We start from the raw sequence: 18,703 nt of genomic DNA on the forward strand, positions 1-18,703 counted from the left end.
AAAAACAGAGTAAACAGTTCTCATTATACGCCCTCTCCGATAGAGGATAGTTTGCGCATGCTAACTAGGTCCATTAACCCGGAAGTAAGTTTGTTGTGCACCGGTGGTAAATCTAAATTAAATTTGTTGCTGTTATATTTGACAAAGTAAGTTTGTTTAGATAAACATAAGTGTTTAGTTAATACAATAGATTTTTAAAAGCTGAATGTGATACTTGAATGAGCAAAAAAATTAACGTTACTAGTCAAAACGAAGCTGAACTAGCATAGCAATAAATATCACCACTTTCCTTCATTTTTCATGCTGAGACTAGAGAGAGACTGTGTACAGTGTGGAGAGCTGTGTGTGTGTAATTGTTTTTTAACCAATGTGCGTTTTTAATAATGGTTTGATGTAATATTTACTTTCATAATATCAAGAAATTAATCAAGAGTTTTGCAACATGAATGTTGCACATGAAGTTGAGCTTCTGAAAGAAGAAATGAAAAGACTAGGCAGCAAAAGTAAGCACCCGTACTGTACCTTTAATAGGCCTACACACCTAAATACAGCCAAAATCAATTTTATATTGGAAAAACAATCAATGTAATGACTCCGAGATTTGATTTATAGTCTAAATATAGTGATATATATAAAACGTAAACTAAATAATAAAGTTGAAACTAGTTTAGACGGGTTCTAAAAACCACTAATCTATACATTATGTTCAATAGAGGGCACACTAATAATTTTGTATCAAACTAAAATGTATCAAGGTTGTAAATTTTTAATTTTAATTAATTAATCCTAAACTAAAAAGTATACATAAACCATTAACTTTTTTTTTTGTATTTTGTTAGATGATGATGGTAAAATAGTAGTGAAGTTTGGTGTACTCTTTGCTGATGACCGATGTGCTAATATATTTGAAGCTTTGGTTGGAACACTAAGAGCTGCAAAAAGGAAAAAGATTGTTAAATATGATGGTGAGCTGCTTCTACAAGGTGTTCACGACAATGTTGACATTGTACTATTAGAGGAAGCATAATATATTTAGTCTCAGCAGTAATTAAATTTGAATTGGAGGATTATTAATTATCAAATTTATAACTTCAGTACCATATTTCTCTATCATTTTAATTCAATTGACTGAACATGAACACATTCCAAAGTTCATAACTTAACAAGAGATATGATTTGACCAAGGACAAAACTTAATAATAGATTACTGCAATTCAAAATTGTTGTACAGTACCATATTGCAAATAAGAAAATTTCTGCATCTATTTTTTCAAACACATTGTTTTATATTGCATGTGTAATAATAATTAGTATTGGTAACAAAGATGAAATAAATATTTACTAAAAAGAAAACTATTACCTGTTAATATTATTATGGTCTTTTTTAAGCATTGTAGGAGTGATCGCTCACCTAAAATGCCCCAGAGGTGTGCACACTTAAATTTGTTAAGCTTTTAAACACCATCAAACAGTACAGTACATACATCATCTCTGAATGTGTTTAGAAGTGCAATTTGTAGCACAATTCCTTGCAATATTCAAAAGGCCTGCCTGCCACAGTAGTGATTCAACCATGATTTTATTGCAAATGGCAGATATTAATCAACAGCAAAGCTACACTAGTAGTACAGTGTTTTATAAAACACAAGACTAGGTTGATGCATAAACATCTCAAGCTTAACATTCAGCAAACTTTGATGCGAGAAGATAATCATTAAATTTAAATCCACTGTCAAAACCCTCGACACACAAATGAAAACAATTGTACAAATGAATTACATCATTCATGAGCCTTTATTATCTTACCAAATCTGTTACATTTAATCTATATTCATGATTTCAGACTAGTTTCTCAAAATAGAAAGGTATAAGCAGTGAACTGTTTACAGTAAACATGAAGCTATTTTATACAGCAGTTCCATGTAGTAAGCACACAAAAATGTTAAGCAATATGTCTCATTCTGAATCTAGAACAGTATAGTACAGTATACTGAAACAAAATTGTGGAAAGAATAAACAAATAAAGTAATAATAATACTGCAGTAGGATTGTCACAATAAAGATGATTATAGAAATAGTCAATAAAAGAAACTTTCCCAAAGGCAACTCAATTAAGTCACAGTTATCACCGCAAGCAAATTAACTTTTCATTGTTAATGGAAGACGATACACTTCCATTCTCTAAAATTCCCGGACACATAATTGTCATCCATTCTATTTTTTCTTTCAAATTTAATACATTACTTATTTTAATATAATTCTTTTATAATGTGTTCCGGTTTTCTTTATTAATAAATTGATATATCGATTAAATTAATCGCTTTTGAGTTTACTTAAAAGTGCATCACATGTTTTCTTAGCATCGCCCAACAACATGGAGGTATTTGGTTTGTAAAATATTGGGTTATCCACAGCAGCGTAGCCTACGCCAAGAGACCTCTTCATTACAATAACCTGCTTAGATTTCCATACCTGCAAAACAGGCATACCAGCTATTATAGAGTTAGGATCTTCTTCTGCTGCCGAGTTAACCGTATCATTGGCACCGATAACCAGGACAAGATCGTTATCTGGAAAGTCATCATTAATTTCATCCATTTCTAAAACAACATCATAAGACACACCAGCTTCTGCAAGAAGTACATTGAGTTGTCCAGGCATACGTCCAGCAACTGGATGGATTCCGAATCGAACTTCTTTACCTAAACCTCTAAGGTGGCTTACCATGTCTGCAATAGGATACTGAGCCTTGGCAACACATAGACCATATCCTGGAACAATAATGATGTTCTGGGCATCATTGATGATATCAACTGCTCCACTAACATCTACTTCTGTGTGTGTACCGGTTATTTCCATAGGCTTGCCAGTTCCAGTTGATGATGTACCATATCCACCCAAAATAACATTTGGCAGTGATCTATTCATAGCAACACACATAATGTAGGAAAGAATGGCACCAGAGGAGCCGATCAATGCACCCACAATTGTCATCAAATTGTTGTTCAACATAAAACCTTCTGCACACAATGCCCAACCACTATAGCTATTAAGAACAGTGATTACGACAGGCATATCTGCACCACCGATTGCCATTGTTAAGGTAACACCCATAGCAGATGACAAAACACTAGTGGCCGTCAAACTACTTAAATCAGCAAAGTATCCTGGATTTGTCATGTAATAGCCCAGTAAACCAACATTTGCAGCAAGCAGCCCAGAGTTCAATGCATTTCGCCCAGGTAACAGAAGGGGTTCACTTTTAAGAAGACCTTGCAACTTTCCATATGCTACCAATGACCCGGTAAATGTCACACCACCAATGTATGTTCCAAGGAACAGAAATAGCTTAGTCATAGCAGCATGGGCTGGATCAGCAGCAAAGGTTGAGGCTTCACCCATGTAAGTCGATACACAAGTCAAAACAGCAGCCAAGCCAACAAAACTATGAAAAGCAGCAACTAGCTGAGGGAGGTCTGTGATGGCAACACGTTTTGCAATAACTGATCCAATTAAACCACCAACACCAATCATTCCAGCCATTTGTGTATATAATTCTGGTGAAGCTTTGAGGCTCATAAGGGTGGCAACCATACCAGTAGAAACACCCATAATGCCAAGAGCATTTCCAAGTCTGCTGGTCTTCTGTGATGCAAGGCCTTGGAGAGCACCGACACAACATAATCCTCCTGCAAGGTAGCCCATCTGCTGTACATCATAACCACTAAAATGACCTGCAGCATATGCACCCAAGGCTGCCAATCCAGGAACGGTATAAAGATAGTTGTATTCTGGAGGATCAGTAGGACGACGGAACATATCTAACATCCTTTGTGTTACAAGGAAGCCACCAAAGATGTTAATAGATGAGATAAAAGTAGCAGCTGCCGCTAAAGAACCGCCTGTAGAATTTGGCATGTAACCACCATTCATACATAAGAGTCCTCCAACTGCTGTTATACCCGAGATTGCATTTGTTACCGACATCAAAGGAGAATGAAGAGCAGGAGTAACACCCCAGACAGTATGATAACCAACAATACCAGATAAGCCAAATATGGTTACCATTGTATTAAAAGCTGGTCCTGGAGATACTGCACCAATACCAATAATAGAAGCTAAACCAGTCGAGTAGAGTGCAGCAGTTTTTGCTGTGTCAACAAATGGGTTTGGGGGTGGGGGTTCCACTTTGGCAACAGCTTGAGGAGCTGCTTGCTGGATAGCTTGTTCCTTTGGAGGTGGAGGTGGCCACATCATTTTTCCATCTTGAAGCACTAAAGAACCTCTGGTAACTTCATCTTCGTGGTCAAGGTAAAATTGGCCCTTTGGTCCAAGAGACACTAACAATTTTGAGATGTTGTTAGCATATAATGTACTTGCTTGTGTTGGTAATCTGCTGGGAAGGTCAGTGTACCCAATATGTGTAACACCTTTGTACTTGTACAACTCGTTGGGCTTAGTAGTTTCAATATTACCACCCATTTCTGCAGCAAGATCCACAACAACTGATCCTTCATGCATGCTTTCAACCATTTCACGAGAGATTAGCTTTGGTGCTGGTTTGCCAGGAATAAGAGCAGTTGATATTAAAATATCTACTTCTCGGCATTGTTTGGCAAACAATTCCATCTCTGCTTTTATAAATTCTGGTGACATTTCTTTTGCATAACCTCCAGTACCTTCTCCAGATTCTTCAATTTCAACTTCAAGGAATTCCGCTCCAAGAGACTGAACTTGTTCTTTTACAGCAGCTCGTGTATCAAAGCCTCTGACAACTGCTCCCATGCTCTTTGCAGTTCCGATTGCAGACAATCCTGCTACTCCACCACCAATGACCAAAACTTTTGCAGGTGGGACCTTACCAGCAGCTGTAATTTGACCAGTAAAGAAACGACCAAAGTTATTAGCAGCTTCAACAACTGCTTTGTACCCTGCAATATTTGCCATTGAACTTAAAGCATCAAACACCTGGGCTCTGCTGATTCTGGGTACACAGTCCATTGCTAAAACTGTCAGTTTTTTATCAGACAGTTTCTTGAGAATTTCTTCATTCTGTGCTGGAAAAACAAAGCTTATAAGATTACCATGATCTTTGAAATAATCTGCTTCTTGTATTGTTGGCACTCTAACCTTTAAAACAATATCAGATTTAAAGGCTTCTTGTTTCCCTGTGATTGATGCACCCGCATCTTGATAATCTTTGTTTGTAAAGTTAGCAAGAGCTCCAGCATTTTCTTCTATATTAACATTGTATCCTTCTTTCTTAAGTAATTTTACAGCAGCTGGGGACATGGCAACTCTGGATTCTTTTGCAAAGGATTCCTTAGGAACTCCAATGGTTAAGTTTTCACATGGAATTCCCTTGAGAGGAGGAACAGGATCTCCTGAAGAATTCCTCTTGGTTGTGGTGGTGAACCTTTGTCGTTGACCAATAAGAACATTACGTATATGCGACGTTGGCAAGCCATTAACATGGCAGACATTTGGCAAAAGACGGAACATCTTGAGTTATTCTGCAAAAAATCATGAACAAAATTACCGCATCACTTTTTTGTAATTTTAATTTACAAGTCATCATAATCAAATATTTACTAATTGTGTCAATAGTTACCATGAAATTAAATACAAAACATAACAAAATGTTAATATACCAAATAAATGAAGAGAGTATGGAAATAAACACCACTAGAGACAGGCGTCAGTGCTTGGGTGGCTTTTTTTATTTATCCTACAAAACAAAAAAGAATACAAATATAATTTAATACAACAGTATATAATAAATGATTATGCTCAAATAAATACTTAAATTTATTGTAAAAAAATCTTTCTATCCTTTAATTACCAATTAATTAGGCTACGCATGCAATACATCAGTCTGATAATGACGCCTTTCCCGCGTTTGGTAGGAGGTGGCTTCTCGCACAAAAATTGAGATTGGCCTAGCCTACACTACTGTACAGTCAGTATTTCCACGATGCTTAAAACACTTAATAGAAAGTTAAAAGCTAACCTTTGTTGAATAAAATTCTCCTACCAGCTTTCTTGAAAGAAACTCTGGCTGGAGATCAACCACTTATCTCCATAAGGTATGTTGAAAATCAATAAAACAAGAGCTGATCACAACGTGTACACCGGCGTAATGGCGGCGCCGGTTTCGATATGACAGGAAGGTCTAGCATACCAAATTGGATGTGTTCGATGTGCGACTGTTCCGGAAGTGATAGTCTCGCTTTCGAATACAGTACTATCGTATAGATTGTTATAACCCTGAAGCATAGAAACACATATCCCCAAGAAAGTTTATATAGTATATTATTACAATTATATCATTCATTTTATGATTGAAAACTAAAAAGTACATTATATTACATATTATAAATATAAGACATATTAATATTAATATTCTCCTGCTGAAGATTGAACATGTCTAAAGTCAACTTTGGTACGTTGAATATAACTCAACATTTTAACCAATCAGTGGCGTAGGTTTGAGACTACTCGCCATGTGTCAATCCAAATTTTAATCTGCCATACTTTGTCCTTTCGGTTGTAGCTGTCTGCAGGTATAGTATGTAGTTGTTTTTTGATAACAGAGAACTATCACTTATGCCATCCTCGTATATAATTAATTTTGTACGGAAAATACATTTAATTGATTATATCATTAGGTAGAGTTTTATTCTTATAGTTAATTATCACTAATATATATAATTTTTTAAATGTTAGACATATATTTTAAAATAACTATAAATAGATATATAATTACACAAACTCAAGATGTTCTTTTCTGCCTGAAACCTAGGCCCTATAGCCTAGGCCTCCTCCTCCTCCTCTCTCTGCTCTCACTTCGTTCGTTTCGCTACCTGATCCGTGCAGGCCTAGGCCTAGGCTAGACTGGATATTATGATTGCAAGCCAAAAAGGTAGATTTAGAAGCATATTTTATTGATTACCCATCATCAGTGTCACCCTTAACAGATAGTTAAGCTATATTTGTAGGTCATAGCTTATTTCAGACAATATTTTAGCCTCCAAACAAAAAGGGCAGATTAGGCCTACCTAGCCTAGGCCTAGCTAGATAGAAGTCTAGCTAGCTAGCTAGGGCCTAGGCCTAGTTAGGCTAGCATCTCTCTACTCTAGCTAGTAGTTTAGGCCTATGTAGGCCTAGTACTACTAGGCCTATAGCCTAGCTAGGCCTACTAGGGCTAGCCTAGTCTAGCTAGGCCTAGAAATAGAAAGAAGTACCCTAGTACTAGCAGCCTACTACTAGACTACTATGACGTACTGCTACTAGGCTAGGCCCACCTGGTTAGGCCTTACTAGGGAACTGGTAGGCTAGCTAGCTAGGCCTACTTACTAGCTAATAAGTAGCTAGGCCTAGGCTGCCTAACTAGCTAGCTCTATGTATTCTAGTTAGGGCCTAGACTAGTTTATTAGGCCTTAGTCTTAGTTTAGGCTGATTAGGCCTGCCTAGTCCTAGTTAAATAAATAGGCATATAACCAGGCTCAGTCTAAACACTCTAGGCCTATCTATATGAGACCTGTGCTATTAATTATAGGACTAGGCCTAGGGCCTTGCTAGCTAGCCAGCAGAATGGTCTAGAGAGGCATAGGCCTAGCTAGGGATAGGCTGGGGGGTCATAGACAGCCTATCTATATAAAATATTGGATAGGTAGGTAGGAGTATTAAGATTCATCAGTGTGTAAGTTGATTTCATTGCTAATGCCAAGGTATTAGGCCTGTTTATTTTCAGGTTGAAAGCAATGGATAAACAGAGATTCAATTCTACAACAAAAGAGACAAAAGTCAAACTCAAACTGATAATTAACAATGTTTCCAGTTAATTATTGTTAATTATTTTAATAGATTGTAGTGACCCTAACTACCTTACTGTTTGTGTATGGCTGTAATATTATATTAAATGTCATCACAATTAGTAAGGTTGTGAGGCTTCACAATTTCAAACAACTCTTCTTGTGTCTCTTCTTCATGTGGATGGATTAAAAAATACTGTGAGTATTGTACACTATTTATATGAATATATCATCAATCACAATATCAAATATGATCAGTGTAGTCAAAATTTGATAACTTAGCATGCATCTTTTAATATCTACATCATCAATAATTAATATTAATATAAATCTACATCACAATGTTGGATATGATCTTTGTAGTCAAAATTTGATAACTGAGCACGCATCTTTTAATAACTACCTTATCAATAACTATTAATAATATCCTATATCACAATGTAGGATATGATCAGTGTTAGTCATAATTTGATAACTGAGCACGCATCTTTTAATATCTACCTCATCAATAATTAATATTAATATCATAATATATCACATTGTTCGATATGATCAGTGTAGTCAGAATTTGATAACTGAGCACGCATCTTTTAATATATACCTTATAAATGACTATTAATAATATCCTATATCACAATGTTTGATATGATTAGTGTAGTCATAATTTGATAACTGAGCACGCATCTTTCAATATCTATTTCATCAATAATTATTATTAATAATTTATATCACATTGTTGGATATGATCAGTGTAGTCATAATTTGATAACTGAGCAAAAATCTTTTAATATCTACCTCATCAATAATTATTAATAATAATCTATATCACACTGTTGGATACTGTATGATCTGTTTAGTTTTTTAATATATACCTTATCAATATAACTATTAATAATATCCTATATCACATTGTTGGTCCGGATATGATCAGTGTAGTCATAATTTGATAACTGAGCACGCATCTTTTAATATCTACCTCATCAATAATTATTATTAATATCTTATATCACATTGTTGGATAATGATCAGTGTAGTCAGAATTTGATAACTGGGCATGCATCTTTAAATATCTACCTTTCAATAATTATTATTAATAATCTATATCACATTGTTGGATATGATCAGTGTAGTCATAATTTGATAACTGAGCACGCATCTTTTAATATCTACATCATCAATAATTGTTATTAATATCTTATATCACATTGTTGGATAATGATCAGTGTAGTCAGAATTTGATAACTGAGCACGCATCTTTTAATATCTACCTCATCAATAATTATTATTAATACTCTACATCACACTGTTGGATATGATCAGTGTAGTCATAATTTGATAACTGAGCATGCATCTTTCAATATCTACCTCATCAATAATTAATATTAATAATCTATATCGCATTCTTCAATATGATCAGTGTAGTCATAATATGATAACTGAGCATGCATCTTTTAATATCTACCTTATCAATGACTATTAATAATATCCTATATCACAATGTTGGATATGATTAGTGTAGTCATAATTTGATAACTGAGCACGCATCTTTCAATATCTATTTCATCAATAATTATTATTAATAATTTATATCACATTGTTGGATATGATCAGTGTAGTTAGTCATAATTTGATAACTGAGCATACATCCTTAAATATCTACCTCATTAATAATTAATATTAATAATCTATATCACACTGTTGGATATGATGTGTTTAGTTTTTTAATATCTACCTTATCAATAACTATTAATAATATCCTATATCACAATGTTGGAAATGATTAGTGTAGTCATAGTTTGATAACTGAGCATACATATTTTAATATCTACCTCATCAATAATTATTATTAATAATCTATATCACAATGTTGGGTATGATTAGTGTAGTCATAATTTGATAACTGAGCACGCATCTTTCAATATCTATTTCATCAATAATTATTATTAATAATCTATATCACATAGTTGGATATGATCAGTAGTCATAAATTGATAACTGAGCAAAAATCTTTTAATTTCTGCATCATCATTAATTAATATTAATAATCTATATCAAACTGTTGGATATGATCTGTTTAGGTTTTTAATATCTACCTTTTCCATAACTATTAATAATATTCTATATCACAATTTTGGATATGATCAGTGTAATCATAGTTTGAACTACCTCAACAATAATTAATATTAATTGTCTATATACCAATATCAAATATGATCAGTGTAGGCCTAGTCATTTGATAACTGAGCATGCATCATTTTATATCTGCTTCAAATATTAATATTGTCTTAATATAATAAGTGGTTTGAAGGATGTTTGCAGATGGCCTTTTTTGCATTGTAAAGTTTACACTTTAAAATCTGTCAATTTATCCAAAAAGGTCAAACTGACCTATTTCAATAAAATCATTTTATAAGTTGTCTTCTTTTATAGTTTTAGTGATAATCAATATTAAGTGGTTTTTTACCCCAAAAAAGTCAAACCTAGAGCTATTTTAATAAAATGATTTCATAAATTGTCTTCTTTTACAGTTCTAGTAGTGGTATAATCAATATTAAGTGGTTTGAATGATGTTTGTGGGGTATTTTTTAATTAAGTTTACGCAGTTTACATGGTAAAATCTGTAAATTATCCAAAATTGACATTTTTCACTCCTAAAAAAATCTTAGAGCCATTTCAATAAAATTATTTCATAAATTGTCCTCTTTTATAGTTCTAGTAGTGGTATAATCAGTATTCAATTGTTTGAATGATGTTTGTGGGGTATTTTTTAATTAAGTTTGCACAGTTTACATGGTAAAATGTGTCAATTTATTCCTAGAGCTATTTCAATAAAATTATTTCATAATCACCCCAAAAATGTCAAACCTAGAACTATTTTAATAAAATGATTTCATAAATTGTCTTCTTTTATAGTTCTAGTAGTGGTATAATCAGTATTCAATTGTTTGAATGATGTTTGTGGGGTATTTTTTAAAGTTTGCATTAAGTTTACGCAGTTTACATGGTAAAATCTGTCAATTATCCAAAATTGACATTTTTCACTCCTAAAAAAATCTTAGAGCCATTTCAATAAAATTATTTCATAACTTGTCCTCTTTTATAGTTCTAATAATAATATAATCAATATTAAGTGGTTTGGATGATGTTTGTGGGGTGTTTTTTAAAAGTTTGCACAGTTTACATGGTAAAATGTGTCAATTTATTCCTAGAGCTATTTCAATAAAATTATTTTATAATCACCCCAAAAATGTCAAACCTAGAACTATTTTAATAAAATGATTTCATAAATTGTCTTCTTTTATAGTTCTAGTAGTGGTATAATCAGTATTCAATTGTTTGGATGATGTTTGTGGGTGTTTTTTTAAAGTTTGCATTAAGTTTACGCAGTTTAAATGGTAAAATCTGTAAATTTATCCAAAATTGACATTTTTCACCCTAAAAAATCAAACCTAGAGCTATTTCAATAAAATGATTTCATAAATTGTTCTATTTTACAGTTCTTGTAGTGGTATAATCAATATTAAGTTGTTTGGATGATGTTTGTGGGTGTTTTTTAAAAGTTGGCATTAAGTTTACGCAGTTTAAATGGTAAAATCTGTAAATTTATCCAAAATTGACATTTTTCACCCTAAAAAGTCAAACTTAGAGCTATTTCAATAAATTGATTTCAAAAATTGTCTTCTTTTACAGTTCTAGTAGTGATATAATCAATATTAAGTGGTTTGAATGATGTTTGTGGGGTGTTTTTTTAAGTTTGCATTAAGTTTACGCAGTTTACATGGTAAAATCTGAAAATTTATCGAAAATTGACATTTTTTACCCTAAAAATTCAAACCTAGAGCTATTTCAATAAAAATGATTTCATAAATTGTCCTCTTTTATAGTTGTATAGTAGTGGTATAATCGATATTAAGTGGTTTGGATGATGTTTGTTGGGTGTTTTTTTAAAGTTTGCACAGTTTACATGGTAAAATCTGTCAATTTATCCAAAAATTGACATTTTTTACCCTAAAAATTCAAACCTAGAGCTATTTCAATAAAAATGATTTCATAAATTGTCCTCTTTTATAGTTCTTGTAGTGGTATAATCAGTATTCAATTGTTTGGATGATGTTTGTGGGTGTTTTTTTAAAGTTTGCATTAAGTTTACGGAGTTTAAATGGTAAAATCTGTAAATTTATCCAAAATTGACATTTTTCACCCTAAAAAATCAAACCTAGAGCTATTTCAATAAAATGATTTCTTAAATTGTCCTCTTTTATAGTTCTTGTAGTGGTATAATCAATATTAAGTTGTTTGGATGATGTTTGTGGGTGTTTTTTTAAAGTTTGCATTAAGTTTACACAGTTTAAATGGTAAAATCTGTAAATTTATCCAAAATTGACATTTTTCACCCTAAAAAGTCAAACTTAGAGCTATTTCAATAAATTGATTTCAAAAATTGTCTTCTTTTACAGTTCTAGTAGTGATATAATCAATATTAAGTGGTTTGAATGATGTTTGTGGGGTGTTTTTTTAAGTTTGCATTAAGTTTACGCAGTTTACATGGTAAAATCTGAAAATTTATCAAAAATTGACATTTTTTACCCTAAAAATTCAAACCTAGAGCTATTTCAATAAAAATGATTTCATAAATTGTCCTCTTTTATAGTTCTTGTAGTGGTATAATCAGTATTCAATTGTTTGGATGATGTTTGTGGGTGTTTTTTTAAAGTTTGCATTAAGTTTACGCAGTTTAAATGGTAAAATCTGTAAATTTATCCAAAATTGACATTTTTCACCCTAAAAACTCAAACCTAGAGCTATTTCAATAAAATGATTTCATAAATTGTCCTCTTTTATAGTTCTTGTAGTGGTATAATCAATATTAAGTTGTTTGGATGATGTTTGTGGGTGTTTTTTTAAAGTTTGCATTAAGTTTACGCAGTTTAAATGGTAAAATCTGTAAATTTATCCAAAATTGACATTTTTCACCCTAAAAAGTCAAACTTAGAGCTATTTCAATAAATTGATTTCAAAAATTGTCTTCTTTTACAGTTCTAGTAGTGATATAATCAATATTAAGTGGTTTGAATGATGTTTGTGGGGTGTTTTTTTAAGTTTGCATTAAGTTTACGCAGTTTACATGGTAAAATCTGAAAATTTATCAAAAATTGACATTTTTTACCCTAAAAATTCAAACCTAGAGCTATTTCAATAAAAATTATTTCATAAATTGTCCTCTTTTATAGTTCTAGTAGTGGTATAATCGATATTAAGTGGTTTGGATGATGTTTGTTGGGTGTTTTTTTAAAGTTTGCACAGTTTACATGGTAAAATCTGTCAATTTATCCAAAATTGACATTTTCACCCTAAAATATCAAACCTAGAGCTATTTCAATGAAATGATTTCATAAATTGTCCTCTTTTATAGTTCTTGTAGTGGTATAATCAATATTAAGTTGTTTGGATGATGTTTGTGGGTGTTTTTTTAAAGTTTGCATTAAGTTTACGCAGTTTAAATGGTAAAATCTGTAAATTTATCCAAAATTGACATTTTAAAACACAAACTAGGTTGTAAAAAGTGAAGGAAGTAATTATATTTTAATATTGTTTGGTAATAAAGATGGCTATCATAAATGGCAATAACTGATTAGCCGAGACCAATGACATTTAAAACAACTCCTACTTAAAATTCCCTACTTATACAGTACAGCAGCTTTTTGATTGGCTGCAAGTTTAGTTTTCTGAAATGGTATAAATAATTATTAATCAATAAGATTACTGGATTTCTTTAGTATTTCTGACACATTTCCAATCTTAATTGAATTATTAATGTAATGGAAATTGGTCATAGGCCTATTATAACAACATATCATTTCTGGAAGAGTATTACGGTCTGTATAGATCGATGTTAAAACACACGTCCTCATTTATCAAATTATTTATTCACTGCACATTTATTCTGTTAAGAAGAACTGGGACCCTCAATAGAAGCCAAAGCATGTCTCATGATGGCCCCTACAATACATATCAAACATAAAAAGATATGGAATATTTTTATTTTTACACGTTCATCATAAACGATGCGTTCTTAAAAGTATAAATTTAAACAGAAAACGGATACAAATCAAGAGGGTAATTGGAACAAAAGAATAACACATTTTCAAAACCCATCGACTCGATCTCTTGTATACAGTAAATCTAACAAAATCACACTGATCATATCCAACATTAAGTATTAATAATTATTATTGATTAGGTAGATATTAAAAGATGCGTTATATCAAAGTATGAATACACAGATCATATCCAACAATGTGATATAGATTATTAATAATAATTATTGATGAGGTAGATATTGAAAGATGCGTGCTCAGTTATCAAATTATGAATACACAGATCATATCCAACAATGTGATATAGATTATTAATAATAATTATTGATGAGGTAGATATTGAAAGATGCGTGCTCAGTTATCAAATTATGACTACACTGATCATATCGAACAATGTGATATAAGATATTAATAATAATTATTGATGATGTAGATATTGAAAGATGCGTGCTCAGTTATCAAATTATGACTACACTGAGTATATCCAACAATGTGATATAGATTATTAATAATAATTATTGATGAGGTAGATATTTAAGGATGCGTGCTCAGTTATCAAATTATGAATACACTGATCATATCCAACAATGTGATATAAGATATTAATAACAATTATTGATGAGGTAGATATTGAAAGATGCGTGCTCAGTTATCAAATTATGACTACACTGATCATATCGAACAATGTGATATAAATATTATTAATAATTATTATTGATTAGGTAGATATTAAAAGATGCGTGCTCAGTTATCAAATTCTGACTACACTGATCATATCCAACAATGTGATATAGATTATTAATAATAATTATCGATGAGGTAGATATTGAAAGATGCGTGCTCAGTTATCAAATTATGACTACACTGATCATATCGAACAATGTGATATAAGATATCAATAATAATTATTGATGATGTAGATATTGAAAGATGCGTGCTCAGTTATCAAATTATGACTACACTGATTATATCCAACAATGTGATATAGATTATTAATAATAATTATTGATGAGGTAGATATTTAAAGATGCGTGCTCAGTTATCAAATTATGACTACACTGATCATATCCAACAATGTGATATAAGATATTAATAACAATTATTGATGAGGTAGATATTAAAAGATGCGTGCTCAGTTATCAAATTATGACTACACTGATCATATCCCAAAATGTGATATAGATTATTATTAATAATTATTGATGATGTAGATATTGAAAGATGCGTGCTCAGTTATCAAATTATGACTACACTGATCATATCCTACAATGTGATATAAGATATTAATAATAATTATTGATGAGGTAGATATTAAAAGATGCGTGCTTAGTTATCAAATTATGACTACACTGATCATATCCAACAATGTGACATAGATTATTAACATTAATTATTGATGAGGTAGATATTAAAAGATGCGTGCTCAGTTATCAAATTATGACTACACTGATCATATCCAACAATGTGATATAGATTATTATTAATAATTATTGATGATGTAGATATTGAAAGATGCGTGCTCAGTTATCAAATTATGACTACACTGATCATATCCTACAATGTGATATAGATTATTAATAATAATTATTGATGAGGTAGATATTGAAAGATGCGTGCTCAGTTATCAAATTATGACTACACTGATCCTATCAAACAATGTGCTATAGATTGTTAATATTAATTATTGAAAGGTAGATATTTAAAGATGCATGCTCAGTTATCAAATTATGACTACACTGATCATATCCAACAATGTGATATAAGATATTAATAACAATTATTGATGAGGTAGATATTAAAAGATGCGTGCTCAGTTATCAAATTATGACTACACTGATCATATCCCAAAATGTGATATAGATTATTATTAATAATTATTGATGATGTAGATATTGAAAGATGCGTGCTCAGTTATCAAATTATGACTACACTGATCATATCCTACAATGTGATATAAGATATTAATAATAATTATTGATGAGGTAGATATTAAAAGATGCGTGCTTAGTTATCAAATTATGACTACACTGATTATATCCAACAATGTGATATAGATTATTAACATTAATTATTGATGAGGTAGATATTTAAAGATGCGTGCTCAGTTATCAAATTATGACTACACTGATCATATCCAACAATGTGATATAGATTATTAACATTAATTATTGATGAGGTAGATATTAAAAGATGCGTGCTCAGCTAGTTATCAAATTATGACTACACTGATCATATCCAACAATGTGCTATAGATTATTAATATTAATTATTGAAAGGTAGATAATTAAAGATGCGTGCTCAGTTATCAAATTATGACTACACTGATCATATCGAACAATGTGATATAAGATATTAATAATAATTATTGATGATGTAGATATTGAAAGATGCGTGCTCAGTTATCAAATTATGACTACACTGATTATATCCAACAATGTGATATAGATTATTAATAATAATTATTGATGAGGTAGATATTTAAAGATGCGTGCTCAGTTATCAAATTATGACTACACTGATCATATCCAACAATGTGATATAAGATATTAATAACAATTATTGATGAGGTAGATATTAAAAGATGCGTGCTCAGTTATCAAATTATGACTACACTGATCATATCCCAAAATGTGATATAGATTATTATTAATAATTATTGATGATGTAGATATTGAAAGATGCGTGCTCAGTTATCAAATTATGACTACACTGATCATATCCAACAATGTGATGTAGAGTATTAATAATAATTATTGATGAGGTAGATATTGAAAGATGCGTGCTCAGTTATCAAATTATTACTAACACTGATCATATATCCAACAATGTGATATAGATTATTAATAATAATTATTGATGAGGTAGATATTTAAAGATGCGTGCTCAGTTATCAAATTCTGACTACACTGATCATATCCAACAGTGTGATATAGATTATTAATAATAATTATTGATGAGATAGATATTAAAAGATGCGTGCTCAGTTATCAAATTCTGACTACACTGATCATATCCAACAGTGTGATATAGATTATTAATAATAATTATTGATGAGGTAGATATTAAAAGATGCGTGCTCAGTTATCAAATTATGACTACACTGATTATATCCAACAATGTGATATAGATTATTAATAATAATTATTGATGAGGTAGATATTGAAAGATGCGTGCTCAGTTATCAAATTATGACTACACTGATCCTATCAAACAATGTGCTATAGATTATTAATATTAATTATTAAAAGGTAGATATTTAAAGATGCGTGCTCAGTTATCAAATTATGACTACACTGATCATATCGAACAATGTGATATAAGATATTAATAACAATTATTGATGATGTAGATATTGAAAGATGCGTGCTCCGTTATCAAATTATGACTACACTGATTATATCCAACAATGTGATATAGATTATTAATAATAATTATTGATGAGGTGGATATTTAAAGATGCGTGCTCAGTTATCAAATTATGACTACACTGATCATATCCAACAATGTGATATAAGATATTAATAACAATTATTGATGAGGTAGATATTAAAAGATGCGTGCTCAGTTATCAAATTATGACTACACTGATCATATCCCAAAATGTGATATAGATTATTATTAATAATTATTGATGATGTAGATATTAAAAGATGCGTGCTCAGTTATCAAATTCTGACTACACTGATCATATCCAACAATGTGATATAGATTATTAATAATAATTATTGATGAGGTAGATATTAAAAGATGCGTGCTCAGTTATCAAATTCTGACTACACTGATCATATCGCACAATGTGATATATTATTAGTAATAATTATTGATGAGGTAGATATTAAAAGATGCGTTCTCAGTTGTCAAATGTTGACTACACTGATCATATCCAACAATGTGATTTAGATTATTAACATTAATTATTGATGAGGTAGCTATTAAAAGATGCGTGCTCAGTTATCAAATTCTGACTACACTGATAATATCACACAATGTGATATAGATTATTAATAATAATTTTTGATGAGGTAGATATTAAAAGATGCGTGCTCAGTTATCAAATTCTGACTACACTGATCATATCCAACAATGTGATATATTATTAGTAATAATTATTGATGATGTAGATATTGAAAGATGCGTGCTCAGTTATCAAATTCTGACTACACTGATCATATCCAACAGTGTGATATAGATTATTAATAATAATTATTGATGATGTAGATATTGAAAGATGCGTGCTCAGTTATCAAATTCTGACTACACTGATTATATCGAACAATGTGATATAGATTATTAGTAATAATTATTGATGATGTAGATATTGAAAGATGCATGCTCAGTTATCAAATTCTGACTACACTGATCATATCCAACAGTGTGATATAGATTATTAATAATAATTATTGATGATGTAGATATTGAAAGATGCATGCTCAGTTATCAAATTATGACTACACTGATCATATCGAACAATGTGATATAGATTATTAAAAATAATTATTGATGAGGTAGATATTAAAAGATGCGTGCTCAGTTATCAAATTCTGACTACACTGATCATATCCAACAATGTGATATATGATATCAATGCTAATTATTGATGAGGTAGATATTAAAAGATGCGTGCTCAGTTATCAAATTATGACTACACTGATCATATCCAACAATGTGATATATGATATCAATGCTAATTATTGATGAGGTAGATATTAAAAGATGCGTGCTCAGTTATCAAATTATGACTACACTGATCATATCCAACAATGTGATATATGATATCAATGCTAATTATTG

General features: G+C 31.1%; 2 protein-coding genes across 6 annotated transcripts; one reads left to right on the forward strand and one right to left on the reverse strand.

The window, feature by feature from the left end:
- Positions 1 to 72: 72 nt before the first annotated feature.
- LOC140040581 (costars family protein ABRACL-like) lies at positions 73 to 1,353 on the forward strand. Its single transcript, XM_072086626.1, has 3 exons — positions 73 to 146; positions 420 to 503; positions 840 to 1,353. The coding sequence occupies exons 2-3, from the start codon at positions 443 to 445 to the stop codon at positions 1,025 to 1,027; spliced, it is 249 nt and encodes an 82-aa protein (XP_071942727.1). The 5' UTR covers positions 73 to 146; positions 420 to 442; the 3' UTR covers positions 1,028 to 1,353.
- Positions 1,354 to 1,715: 362 nt separating this feature from the next.
- Positions 1,716 to 6,158, reverse strand: LOC140040579 (NAD(P) transhydrogenase, mitochondrial-like). Of its 5 annotated transcripts, none has more exons than XM_072086623.1 (3): positions 6,011 to 6,158; positions 5,687 to 5,728; positions 1,716 to 5,513 (listed from the first exon to the last, which is right to left on the reverse strand). In XM_072086623.1, the coding sequence occupies exon 3, from the start codon at positions 5,500 to 5,502 to the stop codon at positions 2,314 to 2,316; it is 3,189 nt and encodes a 1,062-aa protein (XP_071942724.1). In that variant the 5' UTR covers positions 5,503 to 5,513; positions 5,687 to 5,728; positions 6,011 to 6,158; the 3' UTR covers positions 1,716 to 2,313. The 5 variants fall into 5 exon arrangements, with proteins under 5 accessions (XP_071942724.1, XP_071942722.1, XP_071942725.1 ...); XM_072086621.1 differs by having other exon boundaries at positions 5,652 to 5,728; XM_072086624.1 differs by having other exon boundaries at positions 6,035 to 6,153.
- Positions 6,159 to 18,703: the final 12,545 nt, after the last annotated feature.

The sequence above is a fragment of the Antedon mediterranea genome, chromosome 2 (genome assembly GCF_964355755.1).
Source record: "Antedon mediterranea chromosome 2, ecAntMedi1.1, whole genome shotgun sequence".
NCBI lineage: Eukaryota > Metazoa > Echinodermata > Crinoidea > Comatulida > Antedonidae > Antedon > Antedon mediterranea.